The sequence below is a fragment of the Ischnura elegans genome, chromosome 1 (genome assembly GCF_921293095.1).
Source record: "Ischnura elegans chromosome 1, ioIscEleg1.1, whole genome shotgun sequence".
Taxonomy (NCBI): domain Eukaryota; kingdom Metazoa; phylum Arthropoda; class Insecta; order Odonata; family Coenagrionidae; genus Ischnura; species Ischnura elegans.
In genome coordinates this window covers 131,568,293-131,588,865 of record NC_060246.1, presented here as the reverse complement: position 1 = coordinate 131,588,865, position 20,573 = coordinate 131,568,293, and the positions used below count along the sequence as shown (strand labels likewise).

General features: G+C 39.6%; 1 protein-coding gene across 3 annotated transcripts in view; it reads right to left on the bottom strand.

The window, feature by feature from the left end:
• LOC124170044 (calcium-binding mitochondrial carrier protein Aralar1) overlaps nt 1-19,574 on the bottom strand; it is a 79,950-nt gene extending 60,376 nt beyond the window's left edge. For all 3 annotated transcript variants that reach the window (XM_046548731.1, XM_046548739.1, XM_046548747.1), the window contains exons 1-2: nt 19,490-19,574; nt 19,269-19,337 (exon numbers count right to left, since the gene is read on the bottom strand). In XM_046548731.1, coding sequence (XP_046404687.1) covers nt 19,269-19,337; nt 19,490-19,525 — 105 coding nt within the window. In that variant the 5' untranslated portion in view covers nt 19,526-19,574. The remainder of the gene's footprint in view (nt 1-19,268; nt 19,338-19,489) is intronic.
• Between the last annotated feature and the right edge of the window lie 999 nt (nt 19,575-20,573).

Below are 20,573 nucleotides of genomic sequence, written 5' to 3'. Positions count from 1 at the left end.
ATGAATCCTGTAGCAGTCGAGACCAACAAATTGAATTTGAGATAATCACTATTTAATGGAATAAACACGAAAATGCGGACTATTCATTTACCAAGCAATAAAATTCAAGTGCGACTAAATTATGAATTTACTCATCCTCTCATCATGAATATTTTCTCAAAAGTTTCACTACTTCCTTATTCATCAAAGCCTCATGCAGAGAGTGTTCCTTAGAACTTAATTCGGACAGTCGAGCATGAACCGGGCGTAGGGACATTGATATGAGAGAATTGACACTTACGCTTTATCAGTTTTTATAGTCCAATTCTCCAAGGAAGCTGAAAGACTTTTCGTTCTCTTCCTGGACATGAAAAATTAAGTGAATACTAGGCATCGAGTGCGAAGATAACGCAAGCTCAAGTGTCATAGGTTTCCATAGATTACACATTGATCCGTCTCTTATCCGTCAGTCGCGTACGCACGTAATGTTTTTGGCGTCATCACTCACATTTTTGAGATTCCAATCTGTTGCCAATACGATGCATTTTTTAGGAGATTGACGTAGTTACTACATCCTTTCCACGAAACAGTGTTTTCCTTCCAATTTCTTGAATTGATGCTATCATTAAAAAAACATATTTCCTCAAATTTAACTGAATAGCGCAAGGTCTTACCCGGCACATTTTTTTCCTCTCGTCCATTCAAGAGGTCTTCGAGTGTATATGCATTAGGGCAGTCTTGGATCGATTGCTTCCGTAACAAATTTCAATGAATTTTCTCTCTCGCAATCTTTTTGAAATAATACTTATATTAAATGAGATTATCATAACCATTCAGATGAGACCATAGACCGTATTACGTAAAAACACATATAGTGGGGCAATATTCATAAAAACACAAATACTGGAAAATTCTGTTCCTCTAAAACCTACTCTAATCTTTCCATAGCCAACAAAAAAAACGTCAGAGTCAACAAAGGCTTCGTTTATTTTTTGAAATAATATCGCGGAAACTGATTACTTTGAGACATAACGGTTACGGATCATAACATCTAAATAATTTATTATAACCACCTTCATAAATTATTTTCATTCATAAACCGCAGGCCCAAGCACCAATTCATACGACTGTTTTTGATATGTGGCAGTGACAAGGATAACTAGCAATAATGAACAATCATTCAGATATGGTTAGAAACGGTTAAATCGCATGCTGCGCGTACGATACGACCAATGAGGATAGAGTCTCATTTAAGACTCGTCGAGCGGCATGCTGCAGGAGATGCGAAATGGGGACACGGAAACATCGCCCACTGCTTGCCAAGAAAATGCGGACAGACTTAAAATAAGGGTCAAAAGCAAAGCCAGACGCATTAAGATGCCGGTCTACGGTACCGCTGCATCAATACGTGCATTCCAATTCCGGGAATAAATGATGGCAAAAAATACTGCAATTTTTTACACCAGAACCAAAAAGGTACACCTGTGCCATGCCTCAAGTCACTGCGCTTTAGCGGAGAGGTAGGTTTATGTGACGCAAACCTGAAATTGCTACACTCATGACCTTGACTAGGCGCGAGGTGAAAAGATGATTCTCCCCCATCGAATTACGCGTAGGAAATAAATGTATGCGTATCTATAAGGTCCATATTAGTATACAACTGTATAATTAGCATCTCTACGTTTTTTAACGTCGATAATAATTAGTGTCATACTAATATTTCGAAAACAAGCCAGAGAAATACTCGTCAATTTTCATAAATTTGTGCAAACTTTGAGTTTTATAGGGAAAAAATAGTTTAATTAACCACAAAAAAGTACTTCACGCGAAATTAATGGCACAGTATATTTTGAATTAGAACAAAAATCAGGATTATACATTAACTACTGAATATACAAATTGTCTGAAAGCAATGATGCTTTAATTTGCTGAGCTCAGGGAAAATATAACTTGAATTCAGGATCCAGACGAAAACAAAAATTTCCTTGCAATACCATCACAAACGCTTTTAATTTCATTCGTTCGAATAAGTATTAATAAGAAACATAAAACACAATTATAAAACTATCTGCCGCATATTGGAAGTGTTTTACATATTAAATTATTTCATCGCCACCAGCTAACTTCATCGTGTACTTCACCCTATCAATAGCTTGCAGCCAAAGGAACATCGATGCTATTAATCCTCGTCAATATCAGCGCCTGTTCGATGACCTCAAAAAAGAAAGATCAGCAAAATACTGGTTATCAAATGCGGGGCACCATTGATTGCAAAACACCCTATGTCTTTACCGTCGCGAGAAACCACTCAGGCTTTTTCGTATATACTTCAAAATAATCAACCTAACGCGGTATTGCAGTATTTGCTCCTATATTGATGCATACTCATACCATGATTCCAGCATATTACTGGAACGGCCGTCATCGAATGTCTCATTCGCGATAAATCTCCGTGACCGTCACGTATGGTGTTACCTAATGCTTATCTGTTGCTTGCACTCGCAGAGAACTGCGTTCGCGCCACGACGACGCTAGAGGAAACGCAAGGCTACCACCGTTACACCAGATAACGCGACTACACTCCGAAAATATCTGATTCGACACCAGGTGAAAAAGTAGATCTAATTCAGGGGACGGCGTAAAATTGTCATTTTGATATTCAACGAAGAAATTTTCCTTTCACTACCTTTGTGGAAATAGAAAAAAACTTTTATTGTACGTCTTCGATGTGTTTCCATGCGTCATATAATTTTCGTAAAACTGATCCATGCACCCCTTTAGCAGCGTAAATGTTGCTTCTGAATTACAGAGAATATTATGCCACAAAAGGGGTCTATAAAAATATTAAATATCACTCTATTCGACGACATAAAATGAAAAACAGCATAAATTTAAGTTCAATTACATGAAAACCATTACGACTTCACATTAAGTCCAAACCAAAAATAATGGCTTAAAAATATTGAATAGTACCCTAATTGACGAATTAAAATGAAAACAATTCAAAAATTTAAGTCCAATTATATGCACGCCAGTACGACTTCACGTTGAGTCCCAAGCAAAAATAATTGCTTTCTGAACCCAGGATTTATTAAATGTAGTTCACTTAAATCTCATGAGGATATCCAGGAAATATTAAGATTTGAAAAAGAAGCCGTATAAATATTCTTTCATCGGGAATGAATTGCGTAGTTGGCCCAAACCTGAAAGATATCTATCTGTTCTGAATACATCTGCTCATTCATTAAGTCAAAGAATAGGTTTATTTCACCTTCAAATGGTGTGAACTACAGTTTTGTCATAGTAAAGGTAGTATTTTTGCAAAACTGGCTGAGAAATATAGCAATCCCATCTGAGGTAATTTTGTAACTACAAAAGGTCCGGAGGCACCACTCAGCCGATTTAAGCATCGGAATTACATCCCACAGAGTAGCGAGAGGGAGTTCTTTCAATGTCTCCACAAATGGAGAAAGGAAAGCATGGTTCATCACGTCGCTCGCCGACAGTGGTGCACTTGGATCCCTCTCTCCATTTCGCTTCAACGCTGGCTGGGAGCCGGATGAGGAAACTGATTACGTCCTCGAGCGCCACAAAAGACGCCTTATGTTTTACCACAACAGCGTGGCCTTGCGTGCCGAAAATTGGGATAGATGACGGACATAATTTTCGTGCTAAGTTCGTTAATCCGCGAGTGTTGAAAAAATGGAGAGGAACCAGAAAATATTTTTTTGTTAATTCAGCTGGAATGCTGCTTTGTCTATAAAAAATTAAAGCTACGCGTTATAGAGTGCATAATCATATCATTTTCTGATTTTTCTCTTCCTTTCACCTCATCCTAGAACACAACATCATATATAATCTATTCACAGGCATTCGTACTCATGACGATTAAGAAAAACTTCTACACGCATAGATGTCAATTTCGAATTCTAAGTAATTCATATATATGGTAATTATGCCTTCTGATTACAAACAATCAAACTGCTAGATTTTCTCTCGATGGCAAAAAAGGCAGTTTTGTATCCATTGGGCACATTTGCCTCGATATAATTTATAAGAGATAAGAGTGAAACAAAAATGACTCGATAGACATTACTGACTTATATAAACCTAATCCCGACTTACCATTTACTTAAAGTTCAAAATGGCCCATCGACAATGATTTTTTCGACGTGATGGGCAGTGGCAGTATCTTTATAGAAAGTCAAATATTTACATAGGTTAACTACCAAACAGTGTATAAGATATTTTGCCTCGGTGTAAAAAACATTACCAATATTGAGGAGAAAAGTAGAAAGTTAACTGCGACGTTGTCATTGCCCCAAGCAATAAAAAATAATATGCTCATTTGAATGTGAGATAGATTAAAAATAAATTCAAGGTTATTCAGGTAGTTTCCGTGCGTGTTAAATAATAAGTGGGCCGACGATAATTACCGCGAGTTATGTCTCAAATGGAGTATACAAGAAAAAGAAAATCCGCCGCCGGCAGAAAAACGATCTAGGGGCACCTCGGTCGATGGATACGACTAAAGTTACATCAGAATTTCTCAATCTCTCCCAACGGCCTTGAAACAAGAAAATACGAATCGCTTAACGTCTTATTCTTTCTCCGGCAATAATAATCAATCGCCCGCGTACCTTCCTCAGACGTCCCTAGCCCTTAGTCTGCGGTTTTTTGTGGCACAGTGATATTTTTCACGTGTGACGAAAAGACAGCTTTCGGAATATGATTGAATTTTTCTCATCATCCTAAAACTAACAACATAAATGACTGTTTTCATTTTATGTTTTATTCATCACCAAAACCAATGGTATATATTAGTTCTTCAACTGTTACATCCGTTACATCTTACATGGACTGAAAATGGCTCTGAAATATACCATGAGCTTCAGCCCGCAAGTTGACTCGGATAGGTGAAGGTAAATCTCCTCCCATACAAAAGTACAGAGGTAGAATTCTACTCATCCAGGTCGGGAGGGCCAATTTTTTCTCCTGTGTCGCAATGGCGCTAAAAACCACGAGAATTTTTCATGGGAGGAGAGGAGGTCTAAAGGCTTCATATGGATTTGAATCCGGACTCTGGGGTCGTTAGTTAAATGAGGACAACACGAAAATAATATAAGATACATGTAATTATAACTATTCAAGTCTCATGGCGAAATTTTAAAGTAAATATATGGATTATAATTGTAGTGATCATTAACCATCGTTACATACAGTGTTCTATCACATTTGCGTCAGGCCCAGTTATACAATTAAAAAACGCCTTGTGGACCACCCATTTTCCGCCACAAAAATATATATTATCTACAAAATGCGAAAGCAGATCGGTGCCCTGTACCAAGAGCTTGCTAAAACCAACGCAGTTATCACTAGCCTCCACAGGGCTGGCACCAACTTCTCATCCTCCAACGATGGAAAAATTCCAAATGTCCGAGGCTCAATCAATACGGTCATGAGTGCCAATAAAAAGTTAAAAGAGATCAAGGCCACGTTGGAAATTCTCCAAAGGATGCCCAACACATAATTAGTGTACAAACAGAGATGATCATAGCACATGAATACCGATAACCTTAACACACTAATCTTTAGGGATAGGTACGAGGTAAAAACAAGATACGATTGGTCATACGCCTTCGAAACTCGCGATGATTCGCCCATTCCATCCAAACCAGAAGTAAATCCAAAGGCATAGCATGGCTTCCGACAAATTAATTAACTCCTTCCTTTTTTCCATGACGGCGAACATTCGTTCTGTCCCATGATACAGCTAATCTCCCCTCCCCCTCCCGCGACCCCAAACGCCGCATTCATCCGTGACGCCCCTGGTCTTTGCCTCCTGCTCGCGTCACTCGCTCCTTAATCTCTCATCTATTGATTTGGTCATCCGGCTCTCAGCCGCTCTCTCAATTCTTTCAGCTAGCTAAATAGCCTCATATGCAACCGCTATCCTCGGTTCTTTCATGAAGTCTAAACACCTTACTAAGCGAGGAATCATCCCAAGTAAAACTGCTCGCTCATGATGAATCTAACGCGGGACTTCGTGGGTGAATAAATTCATAAACGTAATGCGCCACAGATCGTTTCAACGTCGAGATGATTTCCAAGCTTGTGGCATCTGCTGAAAATTATTCAGTTCGTCACTGATGACTTACGCTCCTAGTCCAAGTGGCAGGAATTTCACACAGAGGCGACAGAAATCAGCAGATTTAAATAACATTCAAGCGTTCGGCAAATGTACAACTCTGGAAAAGAGTCTGCCACACCTCCAAGCAGTTAAAACAGAAATACAGCACCGCAGCCCTATATGGCTGAGAATGGGACTCGAAGGTCCCTAGAACCATATAAATTAAAATTTCGGAAAATGAAAAGAAACCTAATGAAATGAGACTATAAGAGGTTTAAAAACTCAGAGCAACCTCAAGACGCCAAAGATGTTCGCCACGCCACTGCATGAAGTCCATAAAAAATACTTAAATAACGACCGAAAACTTATCATCATTGTTTCGGTCCTTGTGAGCTCTACAACTGAAGAAAAAAAGCTGCATCACAGGAATAACATTCAACTTATTTATGTTGAAATAGAATATTTCCGAAGAAATGAATATCCGAATACCAATTAGAAAGGAAATATAACCTCTGAACTGTTTTCCGGTTGATATCGACATGAACAAGAAGGTGAACGTACATTCTTTACCTGTCTCAAGCCATGGCACCCTTTTTCCCGGCCAGGCCGAATATTTTAGTTCCTAGTTGGCATTCAGATATTCATCTCTTCCAAAAATTTTGGAGACAGTCAGCAGTTCATCTTAACTCATCCAATAAGAGAGAAGCTCTAGCCCCAGCGCAAAGAGATGTCAACTCTAAATTTTTCATAGCTATTTTTCAAAAATTCTAATATGCGTATTAGTAAAAAAGAAAGACCTATGGAGTATAAGAAAGTAAGCATTGATTTAGAAGCATAAAAAACTAACTCCCACAATATTTTATCACACATTTGTAACTAAATTCTGAGGTTTTGGCAGCAGCAAACCGTTTCCCTATCGAAAGAATAAACCCTTCCTTCCTCACCCTTCAGATACGTTCAACCCCCATTTTTCTCTCATTTAAAATGTTTTTGGCTATTTGTTCCCGACACACCATTTTTATAGCCCAAGGTATGAAGAAAAGATTTCATTAAATTCGTACGAAATTATCAAACGCATACTTAGTGTCTTAGGTTAAACAGGGAATTTTGCAGCGCATTAGATAGTGGAAGTTGTGCAAAGAAAATGCGAACAAAGCATAATTTATTTCTCACGACGAAGTTCCTCCTTTCCCGTCGAGTTTCATCATTGTAATTGCCTTCTTATGTGTTCATGTTTTCGTCATTGTGTAGAAATCGTGTAAGGGAACTGAGTAAAAGGAGTAGCGAAGCAATGACAAACACGGGTAAACAAAACACTGAAAGATGTCTGAGTCGACAAGAGAGGATATAAAAGCACTGAGAGTAATGGGAAGGATGATGGCGGCATTGAACATTACAAATTTTATGTTATAAGAGGAATAAGGTGCAATTGAAATTTGATGAGTGAACGATAAAATTGCTAAGAATAATCCACGTCCACAACTAATAAGGATAATAAATAATAATTTTATGATCCGTCTCTCACAAGCCGAAGGGAATTGTATGATGTTCAACATATAAACTATCATTGCAAATTAAAATTTCTTATGATCATAATTCTGGATAATCAGATACAAACAAGAATGAGGCATGAAAATCCTTAAATGCTTAAGCGTCCCAAGATGAAGGGAGAATGTCGGGATACGAAAATTGTTGATAAAATAGTTTTTAAGGTTTATCGAACGTAAGGTTATGAAGTGAAAAATTCTTTCCATCACTCGCCGAATATATTATCAGTTATGTATCCTACTTCCAATAACATTCCATTCTTCTACAACACACGTATATCTATTGATATGTGTACAGAAAAATATATTAGCTCATAAGAGACACCTAATACTTAACTTGACTAAAAACTAAGGTTTATTCAAACTACATTTGGTTCATTAAACTACATTTGGCTGGTTCATTAAAATGTATTCCGCAATATCTGAATCACCATCAGATTACAGGCCTAAAAGTGGAAAATGCGGCATGGATAACCACCTAAGTGTAAGATAACCACTAAGTAATGCACTATGAAAAATCATGACTATAGCTGTTGAAATTACATTGTAATCATAATCCTCACCACTGATAAATGACTTAATAGGCTCAGCTGAGTATCCACAGGTACATAATACCCTGCGAGCCATCTCTAGGGTATCCTAGTGATTACTCGCAGAATACCCTCAAATATAACAACAATAGTTAGCCATTCATGTCACCAAAATTACATGGGGTCAATTTGTGTTCCCCTTCAAAGGAACCAAATTTGAACTAACATCTTTATTTGTGTCGTCTACGGTCCATGTGACAACTTCAAATTTCCGTTCGGTTCGTCTGCAGGTCCCCGATGGAGCGCGACCCGTCGGCGGGGCGGCGAGGGGGATAAGGACGCCATCAACAGCGGCCGGGGGGCGGTGGGGGACGGGGGCATCCAGGAAGAGGGCGGCGGCGGGTGTGGGGGCATCGGCGGGGGGGCGTGCGAGGGCGGCGGCAGCCGGAGGGCGGAAGACGATGACGACACGCCCTCCACGGACAACACCGGGGCCCGTATCCGGTACGAAACGCTTGCCCACCAGGGAGGAGGGACGGCCGCGGGCGGCGGCGCCGGCGGAGGGTGCGACAGGTAGGTGATGACTCGGCCCACCAAAAAATTCACGCGTTATTTACGACGTCTTCTCTGAACAGTACTGCTATGCCACGGTTGTGAATCATAACAACATAAATAACCCCGATTAGATGAATAAAGACGCTGTTTTCGACTGAATGTACATGAAGAAAGGCATTTCCGAATGCCAACTGAACTTAAGTGATCACCTACAGGTAGGAGATTATTTGTTAACCTAACCAAAGCTAATCAAACCACTTGGAGTTAAACTAACTTGGCCATTGAGAGGTAACACATTCTCTCCTCCCCGCAGATGGTTGCCAGCCATTCGGAAAACGGGGTTAGAAGATTTACAAGATTATTTAGCAGTAGAATAATTATTTCTTCGGATTAATTCACAGCAATAATCCCCGTCAGTTCAAGAAATAAAAACTGCGAACATTCAAGGATTTTAAGCAACAATCTTGGTAGTCAAGAAGTAAAAAATTGTTAAAATAGTCACCACATCCAAAATCCGAGAAATGCATACCTACTGTGAGAATAATACGGTAGCAAGGGTATATTTCTGAGCTAAGTAAGAGTCCAATAAGGTGTCCTTTGAATTGTTAAAATTACCAACAAGAAGAAACTTAATGGCGTCTTATGCTCACATTCTTTCTCTAAAAAGATCGAGTTATCATGAATTCAATTCCAACCCTCGAATGTTCCAGTTAAAGACATGAAAAACACGTCTAAAAACTTAAGGGACGGTACGAAAGATATACAACTGTTACGAAACTTATAATTTTCAAGTCGCGTATCGCGTGCCGACAGTTTAATTCTTATTCCGGCGATTGATTTTATGCATTGAAGTTGAACATTGCCCATGGTAGATCATTAAGAATTGCCCATTTTTGCCTGATTTGCCATGGAATAAGAATCGCTGTCATAAAGTTGTTTTAAGAGGAAGGAAGGCCATTAACCCAGCCAGTATCCGGTCGTCTTGTTTCCGCTGCAGATAGGAATCATACGTCCGCTTCGCATGGCTTTTTTCTGCAATCCTGATCGTTAGTTGTTTATAGCCTTCCCATTTCATGGCGTCGCCCATTCTAGTGTTGTATGATTCAAGGGTAGGTCAACATGGTCACATTGATCACGCCGGATCCTTCCCTTTCGCATTTGGAATCTGCTTTTTCAACTTTCGGAACGCGGTGTTTTCTCTCTTAGGAACGTTCTTCAATCTAACCATAAAACCACATCTATATGTCAATTGACTCTAAGATTTACGTTAGAGGAAAGCTTATTCTGAGCCTTTTTTATACCTGATACATTCCGTTGTCTCCAAGCGCAGAACTGTATATCCGAAACGATGTAAACACTTTTGTAGTCAACATGCAAATTTTCGCGCCATCAACACTGAAATAAATGAGCCTTAACATCCCTTAAAATTATAATAGTGGAGTTCGCGTTGAAATGGCATACTCAAACACCCATTTTCATGGTAATTTTTAATGAAAAGGATGACTCCTATGACCCTTCTTTGTATGGAGATAACTTGACTCTCGGAATTTCTTGAGAAGGCCAAGGAAACTGCTCAAGAAGAGGGTACAGTCAAACCAACACTCGTTTTATTTCCCCCAAATGACTCCCTTGGTACCGGAAATTAAGGTGGGAGAGCAGAGGGTAGTCAGCCCATCCTCCTTCCACCTTTCCGAGGACTCATGACTCGATCTTTCCCGCAGGTCCGAGGAGATTCTTCACCTCCTGAGGCACTCCTTCTTCCGTGAAGAATCCCTCGTGTCTTCGGTGGGCTGTTCCTGGACTTCGGGGGCCGCCGGCTCCCTGCTCCCCGCCCTCGCTCACCGCATCCTCCGCCAAGGCGTCTCTGTGGCCGCGGTGGAGGAGGAGAGTGGACGGGTAGTCGGGATTGCGGTCAACCTCATCGTCCACAGGGATGACTCCTCCACGCACCCGTACAGGTGAACTCAAGCTCGCTCGCTCAGCATCCCCCTACTCGCGCCTCCCTCCCCCTCGCCGTCACGACAAAGAGGGTTGTCGGCGAATGCCACCACCTCAGAACACGTCATCCACTACCCTGCAGTCCAAGGCCTACCACCCAGTATTCCTAGTATCCAGCCATGCCCCGACAGCTTTATTGCCAACAACCGCTCAGCCAAACCCCAAGGAAACGGTGACTTCAATAAAGGGAAGTCCTTTCCTCTCAGGTGTTACTCACGAGCTATTATTCGCACTCACAGAGCGGTTGGCGGCGGGTTGTGTGGATTAGCCTCCTTAAGATATATTTTTTCCTTACCACCTTCGCCCTCTGAGTCACCAAGGAACAAGTTTAATTCCATAATTCTCTTTAAGGGGCGTGACAAACATCAAAAAAGTTGCTATACATTCTAAAGAGCACCAACAAGTGGTTAACCAGAAGCGTAATAAATATATCTTATTGTTAGTAAATAAAGATACATATTTCCTGTAAAATTCAGCATGGCAACTTGCAAAGGTTTAACACGATAATTATTCATGACGTCAAATCTCTCTTCATATTAGCCTGACGTGTAATGAATATTAAGGCAGTGATAATTATAATTACTATTAGGCAGTCTGAAGGGTAAATCTTTCTAGTATCTTAGTTTCGGGCGAACGATACCAAGGATCGTACGGTAATTTCCCATCATAACTATTTTTGAGATTAATAAACAAAGTAACTAACATCAGGTCTCTCATATCTTTCATCAGCTACGATATATTCACCATTCTAAGTTTTCGGGATATTAGTTGTCCAATAACTGTGTTCCCTGAAGCAACTCATCATATGTAAAAGGAAAACGCAATTACTTTTGCCAGGAAAAGGATCAGCACAGCTATTTCCACTTTTAATTACATTTTTCACGATCATTGTTTTTTTACTACCCAGCATCACCATATCAAGGGCATTATCAAGCATGTAATGGTGATCAGTGCCCTCTTTCACTTGAGTGACGAAAGCACTGTGCATGCAAAAACTGGCATGCATATGGAAAAAGCAAATACGATACCTCTTCCAGCTTCCATCATTTTTTATTAAACCGAGATAAATCAAGACGTTCACTCTTCCTTACTAAGAGGAGAAAATCATCCCATGTCCAGTCACTTTGCCCATCATTTTAAAGTAGATATTAATTCATTCTGAGAAACCGGATCAATCTGGTTAAAAATGCTTCCTACGCACGGGGTGCACTTGGATGTCAGTCAAGATTTTGGATCGATGAATGGAAGAATTTCATTTCAAATTGAGGGCAGTGAAAGATTCGGGTCCAAAACTCTGAGGAGACAATATTTATTATAATAACATCTCACGGGCTCGGTGGGGTAATGAAAGAGCCTAAAATGTTTCATTTTTTTCGTCTCAAGGGAGAGAATATTTGTCCTATGTCCTATAACCCTTAATAGATGCACCATTCATAGGAAGCCATGATTGGAATCTTTAGCTAATAAAGAACGTTATTTTCCTCCTCCTTGAAAGGTGATATACAGTCAACAATGCTACTACGCATACCATGATCTCTCAATTAAGCGAATAGCGCGCATAAAATGGCTGTCATTCTTTAAATAGAAACACAAGACAGATATTTTCTATCTGATTCCTTGTATAATAGAGTCTCAAGCCGCTTTCGAGGGAACCTAACCAGGGTCCTATATCGTGGGAATTTTTTAACCGTGCGAGAAAATATGAGACATTGGAACGGTACCCCAGGCCGCATCAGGCTGGAGAGAAGCCGGTACAAATTACCGGGCCCGGTTCTCCAGGAAGGGAGCATCTGGGCCACACAATCATCATTACGGACGTTTACAGTACCGCTGAATGGAGTAAGGGGGTTCTTTTTTTCCCTCGTATGAGACCTGAACAGGCCCTCGAGGGCTTGAAAAGAATGCTCGGAGCATTGCAGCTCACAACAACCACTCGATCTGACGCTACGCGCTTGTTATCTCGATTCCAACCCATCCCCTTTGTGCAGAGTTACCGCATGACATTGGCTCGACCCTCAAACATTTCTCTCTTTCAGGCTGTTGCAGGACCACCTGATGCCCGAGAGGAACTCAAAACTGCACGACGTAGCCCACTTCCTGCGGGACCTGCAGGCCGGCCAGTTCGAGAGGGCGGTGGGCGGACGGGCGGGTTGCAGGGACCTTTGCGTCCTGCTCGTGAACGTGGAGCGGCACTATGCAGGCCGGGGCATAGGGCGAGAGCTTCTGGCCCGCAGCGTGGCCATCGCCAGGGCCTCGAAGGTGGACCGCGTGGTGGGCCACGCCACGGGCGAGGCGGCGTCGCGCATTTACGCCTTCCACGGCTTCCAGCCGACACGGGAGATGAGAGCGACCCCAGGGGCGCCGAGGGACGCCGCGGCTGCCGTCCCCGCCGCGTCACAGCCCGTGGTCGCGCGCCTCTATGCAAAGGAAATGCTCACGCACTGACGCGGGACGGCTTTGAGTCGAGGGGGGAGGAAGTGACTCCATATCACGTTCCCCTCGGTGCTGTTCCTCGTGTACAGTCGGAGAACACAGCCTTGATTGTAGTACATACTGGTATAGCAGTGGAAATGTTGAAAACTACTGTCACCGCTAGTCGCCTAGAGGGAGGGAGTGAGATAGCAATCCGTCAACTGTAACGCAGTGTGGATTGCAAAAGTGCCAACTGAGAGCCCGTATCAATTCAAACTGAATGTAACTCTTAATAATCGTGTAAATATGTATAGTGTAAAGAGTATAAAAATGCGCGGAAATGCGAGCCCGTTTGAAATGAATTGCATAAATGTATTCGTCATACGTAAATGTGCTATGATGATTTCTGAAAACATTTTGCGTTGGATTTAACCGATATAAAAGCTATCGTATGCATCTATGGCCATAAGTACGCATGTGCCTAATTGTGGTAAATTATAGCATTAATGGATGTCATAAATTGTCCCCATTGTTTCTCTCATTAGAGAGTACAATTTTAATGAATAATGAACGCAGCCTGTGTTTTTATCATCAATATTGGACAGCATTAGTGTGTGCGGTCTGAGAGCATTTCCCAAAATATGCGATAGCTACAAAATATTAAGTATGCGGTTGCAACAGTTACTTCAAGAGAGGTGGATTCCAAATATTAAGCACCAACATTTCTTAGCAATCAATTAAGATCACTGCACAAAGGCAAATGAGTTTTTGTAAATGGAATCAGCAACAATCTTCGATCCATTATATGATAACACAAATGCTTAAAGCAGATATGCGTCACTAATTTCACTGTCAAGAATGTTGAGAAGCGAATATATAATTCTATTACAGAGACAGAATATACCTATGATAGTCATTTATTTTTAAAGACAATTACTCTCAAGCTTTCGCAAGTGATGACCCAACTCGGCAATGCAGCAGCGTCGAACAAACAACTGAAACGGTATAACGTCTTCCCTCCACCTCTGTTGCCTATGAACGTATATATATTACATTCAATGTAATCAATAAAGTGCTTCCAGCAAAAGCTGTAAAACATTTGCATGCACTGTGAGACAAATTTCCGAACCATTGCTATTTCAATAAATTTTAGAGGCATGATTTTGTTTGAACTTCTAATTTATTTCAATTTCACGATATTTTTTGAGTGGTTTGTTAACAAATAAAATAAGATATTTCAAACATGCTGTCCTTATTATTATAACCGTCCTCAGGAACTAATAAAATAATTAAGCAAATGTGAGTACCTAAAAGCCATTGGACTTGCTCTGTTACATATATAAATAAAGGAGTACGTGAATAATTGATTATCAAAATTGATTAAAATCAATGTTGAAAATCAGTTATTAAAAATGTTATAATTATTTGTAAAATTTCAACGATAACAAACGACTCTGAAGTTAAGTAGTGGTTGGTTATTAACACATTAGACTTCAACCAGATTAAGCCTAAAAACGCACTCTATATATTTAAGTAGTGATGTAAAAAATAGTTGACAAAACAGGAATTTCTTGAACCAGATCGCGATGATATTTGGAAAGTAAAATACGACGAATCTTAGAAACAGTAGTTAGCGCAATTTCCATGAAAATTTCAAGGGTTACCTGAGGAATTAATTTAAAAACTCCATCAATAATTGCCACAAAACTAGTCGTACCAATTTGGACGCTGAAGCACATAAATAAATAATGTAGGAAACCACAAAATCACAGCGAAATGCAGCATTTTCATGGAAATAACGCAAACCACGGCTTTTCTGTCCGTTGCTTTGATTTTTAATTTCCACGTGTCATCCGCAGAATCGTCGCACTCGAGTCCAAGGCAATCCCTTGTAAGTACGCAATGCACGTACATGATAAAATTGGGGAATATATCTTTTAAAAACTGTTCAAGACATATATATTGAAAGAACTGCGTCTCTAGAAAGATGTTCAAGACATATATATTGAAAGAACTGCGTCTCTAGAAAGAGAATATACGCCAAATTCCATGAAGTTTAGTTCGATTAATAGCGTACTGCATCACCCAGTCACTACGATGTCCAAACCAGATAATTATAATTATAGAAATAAAAATCAAACTCTGCGATGGTGCAATATTTTATATAAATTACCAAAAGCTATAATAACGTTTTAACTCAAAAAGTGGTCTTTCACACAATTTGATTTCTATTTCCGTAATGAAGATAATACACATAGTTACTCTTGAAGTTATCTTTTATAAAATCTATTTAGATAAACGAGAATGCATAAAAAATGCAAATTCGAGGTTGCGCTTAGCTGGCGCACAAGTTTAACTATTTCTGCTCGTGCTTTCTACGGGCCAGGTCCAGTACGTGCCTACCAAATAGTGGCCTAAAGGTACATCATCGAACCGTTCGCTTCCATGAAAGACCAGACTCGCGGATGGATAACCGCATAACCTGCAGCGATAAAGACGACGTTTTTAGCCCGAATTCATAAAAATCATTACAATACGTTACGACCCCAACGGTTTTTCGAGAAGTTTCTTCCTAACTGACTCTGAATGCCCGCTGTTAACTCAAGCAGGAATATTTTATCCGCTTACGACACGATCATCGCATCAAAAATTTAATATATTAATCAAATAAACTGAAGGGATCATAAAAAACTTGCAAGAGGGGAAGAGCTCGGTTTAATCCATCAATCCAAAAATAAAATTTATCAATTGATTCATGAACTATGCGCCATTCCGAAGCGACTTCCCTATAAGTGATCCTACTTTTTTCGCATACAACCTAAAACTTTCACTTTTAGTAAAATTAAGTACGAAATACCACGAAAAAAAGTTTTAATTTCTCAATAACTCATCCTTCCAGCAATTTTTACAGTATTTATTAAATACTTTGGTACCTAGAGTCATAGGCCGTAACCATTGGACACAACTAATGGCTATGTAAAACTTGGGACGATGGAAGTTTTGTGAAACTTCCTCCTCTTGTGGGCTCCGATAAGTTACAATAAGCAGTACATATCTTTTTAATGGTTACAGATTAAATAAACGACTTAATGAATTATGTCACATGACAGCCCGAAGCCTAACGCCACAGGTGACCCACTGCTGACACAAGTCCCTTCACCGATGACTATTCCTTCGACGAATGACCTTCTCCGACCTCTTCATCCTTCCCGTATTCATCGAAAATTTTAGTTTCGTGCGGCGGTCAAACTAGCATCTCTAACGCTGGATCATATGCTTTAAGATCTATCCGAGATTCGGCAAACGATTCACATGAAGATGACTGAGAACAGTCACACGCAAACTTACCTCATCACAATTAATGCCACTCAAATTCTCCGTTATGAATTCACAAGATTCGTAATAACAGTTTTGTAGAGGAAAAAATTAAAATTCTAAATAATTGTTCCGTGAAATAAAAATGGAAAAACTCTTATGGTGTATCAGAATTGCTACATAAAGTATAAAAAGACAGCAAACAGTCAAAAAGAGAACGAAGAGGACAAAGCAGGGTGGATCTCACGCACTTCCGTACGCCAATCCCATTGATGTCAAGTGTGACGATGATGTGGGCCATCAAGAAAATTGGATGCGTTTGCCATAATAAATAACACTAAAAAGTATTAACTACGACATTAAAGAACCATTCCAACAAAGATAGGGTGACAACAATACATCTAAGCCGACGAATGTAGTAAAACTCCAATGAAATTAATTTGAATGAGATATTTTTTTATACAGAAAAAATTTTACTTACAGCAAAAAAGCTGAAAATTCCACGAAATATGTTTACTATTCAATAACTTATCCTTCGAGGAATTTTTTAGCATTTTTCCAAATACTTAAGTCCCAATAATCATAGATTCTCACCAGGGGACAAAACTTATAACGTGTAAGAGTTGGGATAGCGTTAATTTTGTTCGACTTCCTCATCTTGTGCACTCTGTTAAGTCGCATTAAGCAGTTTATCTCTTTTTAATAGCTGCCAACTAAAGCTAAAAAATCCCCCCTGGAGTTTTTCTGCGCATCTGGATACGATAAGATTTTCCCGAATAATGTCACTTTTGCTCATTTGTATCGGAGGAATCAGCAAGTGTGGAGACTATCCTGAATTAATTATCAAAAGGAATCGTTGCTTGTATGTTGGCAATACATAAATGAATAAAATTTCCTATTGCGGATAGTCTGAGTTAATTAAATAGTCAGCACACTGAAATTAGAGGTACTTTAAAGCCGTAATTGAAAAAACATATCGGCAGGAATCAACATTATAAAAAAGCAATGCTTTCAATATTGTTTTCCTAACAATAACTAGTTCTCCCTGAGCAATCACAAGGGTAAGTATAAACTGCTAGGCACTTAGCGAGTCTTCCACATCCGGCCCACCTTCAGGAGACTTATGTTCCAGATTTAGGGTGACAAGGCTATTTGACCTTGTAATGTCATTCGTAGGACGGCATATCTTTCGGGCTTTCGTTGGGTTAGTTTAAAATGGATACATACAGGGAAACTTGAATAGATCAGGTCCAGTCGAAGGCATCGGCGGGTGAGCAGAGTAATCAAAACAGATTGGCTAGTTATCCTTGCATACATACAAAATTGAGGATGTACTCAAGCCGCCGCCCTTGTTAAAGCCCACGCAGTGGAGTGAGGGATCGATGCCTGGGCCCCAGAACCCCATCCTCTCCTCGCCCCTCGCACAGCCCGCCCTCTTCCCCCGCGTCGCCTCCCCACACCCCAATCAGACACTCCCCCTCAACAATTTTTCCACTCACAACGCCTGGATAATTACTGCCATTCAAGCACCATACGACAGAACTGCTCACGCACAGTGTTACTTCATTTACAAAAGCTTGTTTCTCAATCGGTAATTCGGAGTTAATACGCATCTACAACCTCATAAAGCTTAACGAACACAACAATTGAAACATTCTTTAATCATAAAAAAAACATGCCGATAAAGGACGATGAAAGCAATATTTTTCTCTGGGTACTATAATATAACTATTACCAAGATTATAAGCATCATAAAAAATTATTAATTAAAGAAACAAGAAATCCCCCAGGTAAGAGAGATTTTTAATCGATAAAATGACTTGAATACGTTGCCATCACGTTCTAAATGTAAAAATTAATTCGATATACAAACAAATATACATGATAAGATCAAAAACGTCATGACTTCAAAGTACTTCGTAAAACTTTATAGAGGCACCCTATAAGCACGCTACTTCCAGTCCCACAACGTAGCCCCATTGTTGGGGGTCACAGAAAGCAAGTGAAAGAGGATGACTTAGGAAAGGTCATGCAGAAAGCAGTGAAAAATTGAGAAGCAGTGAAAGAGACGTTTTTAATCATACTTGGAATATATACCTCTAACCAAAGATTAATCAACGCGATATCCGAAGAGCAATAGATGAATCTATTTTTTTCGGTTGGCTGTACACCCTATTTCTCAAACTGTCACAGAAATTTCTACAATTCATAGAGAAGATAAATCCCATAACTCAAACTTTTTATAAAGCATAATGTCAAACAGAATTATTGCCACTGGCGGGAAAACAAAACACTATGACAATGAGAATAGAGCAGACATCAGCGAATTGGGCCAAGTCTCCAGGAAATCAGAGTGAGCCCCGGGGATGCTAAGTTTAGTTCGCGGCGAACAGAAATAAAAATAATCAAATGCTTAATAATGGGTAAGCTCAATTATGCTATAGCAAACATAAAAAGCTCACACGTAACAAATATGATGAAAATGAGACATTCGTGGAGCAACGAGGATACGTACTAATTTCGAAATACGGCGATTACACAATCGTGGTATATGATTAAGCAATAAAAATAATACTAATGCATTTAAGAATTAATCCTGGAAAAGAAAAAATGCTTGCAAAAAAAGCCACTACTGTATGTGAATGAACACAGGATCCAACGGAGGGAATTATTTTTTAACAAGCAAAGAAAACAGGATAAAAAATTGACGCATGCGTCGTCCTACTCGGCAAAAATGCAAATGGAAATATATTTACGCAGGCTTTAAATAAGCAGTTATTAAGCACCGTTTATATTTCCTACCTCTTGACAGGAAGCTTGAAGAAAGAGACGATCTCTGAGCCAATCACTGAACATACCAGTTTTCGATCCCTGGTGTACAGGAAGAAATAATAACCTTAAGTTTAATGTACCAACGGGGTCAAGATGAGGGATTTTAAAGAATTAAATCTCAATGTTTTAGATAAATATTAAAAACATCGCTCCGCGATTGGGAATGCCCAAAACTATCAGACCAAATTTACCGGTACTACAGACGATACATCACTGGAAGCGGCCATACTGCAGTGGCGGTAAGGTGAGTGTAGGATTTCTAACCAACAAACGAAGCGCTAGTAGTTTCTGTTCCGTTGGATAGATGACGTAATTGATCAGTTTCTCGAGAAAAAATAACCGTGCTCTGCGTTTAGTCATTGAAGAGAAGCGGAAAATTGAATCTGAATGTAACAAGGTAAAGGTTAGCTTGTTTTAGTTTCATATAACGTTCATTATCAATAAAAAGCGTATTAAAATCAGTTAATTTCCTTGCTTCTGATGGTCAGCCTTCGGCATGACCATGAGAGTGACACAATGATATTGTGTTTGTTTTCATTCGCTTCCACGTTAAATACGCAGAAGTAACATGCTCTGTACACATTTCATCGTCATTTATTTATGAATTTATAACTCGAACTGCATGTCTTTATATTTTGATGATCGGTAGAAAGGATGATGCTGCCACCAGCTGCTACGTAGTACATGTTTTGAGAAGTGGCGAAGTTACATTTCGCCCAATCTTCGGCAGAAAGTGGACTTTTCAGTTATACAGGTCTTTAATACTTAAACATCGAAGTCAATAAACCTCCGCATATAAGGTTGTATTTAATGGATATGGAGTTTTAGGAATTGTGGATGAACTTGGTCATGTTCGTTCGTAGAACCTCAAAATGATTGATGTTTACGTTCATGATATCTCTCCGAATCACTTGAAAGAAAAAGTTTTAATGTGTTATGCTCCATCACATATTCTTACGTTGATCATCGAGCATTTAATTCTGCGATATTTCTAGTATTAGACTGAAGAAAACAATTGGAAGGTGAACGGACGTATTGAGATTATTACTGTGGCTTTCTGTGTACACGATAATATGATATGAAGCCACTCAGGATGATGGTTTTTTTCCAAATGCATGTCTAATCGGATAGAGAGCAGTACATTTTACCGAGGGCCATAGATTTTCATGTGGATTCAAGTTGTTTATTCCTCTGTTATGAGTAAATGAACAACTTTTTATAATTAGTAAACCACCTTTGGATAGCATGCAATGTAATTCCTAACTTTTCATTCAT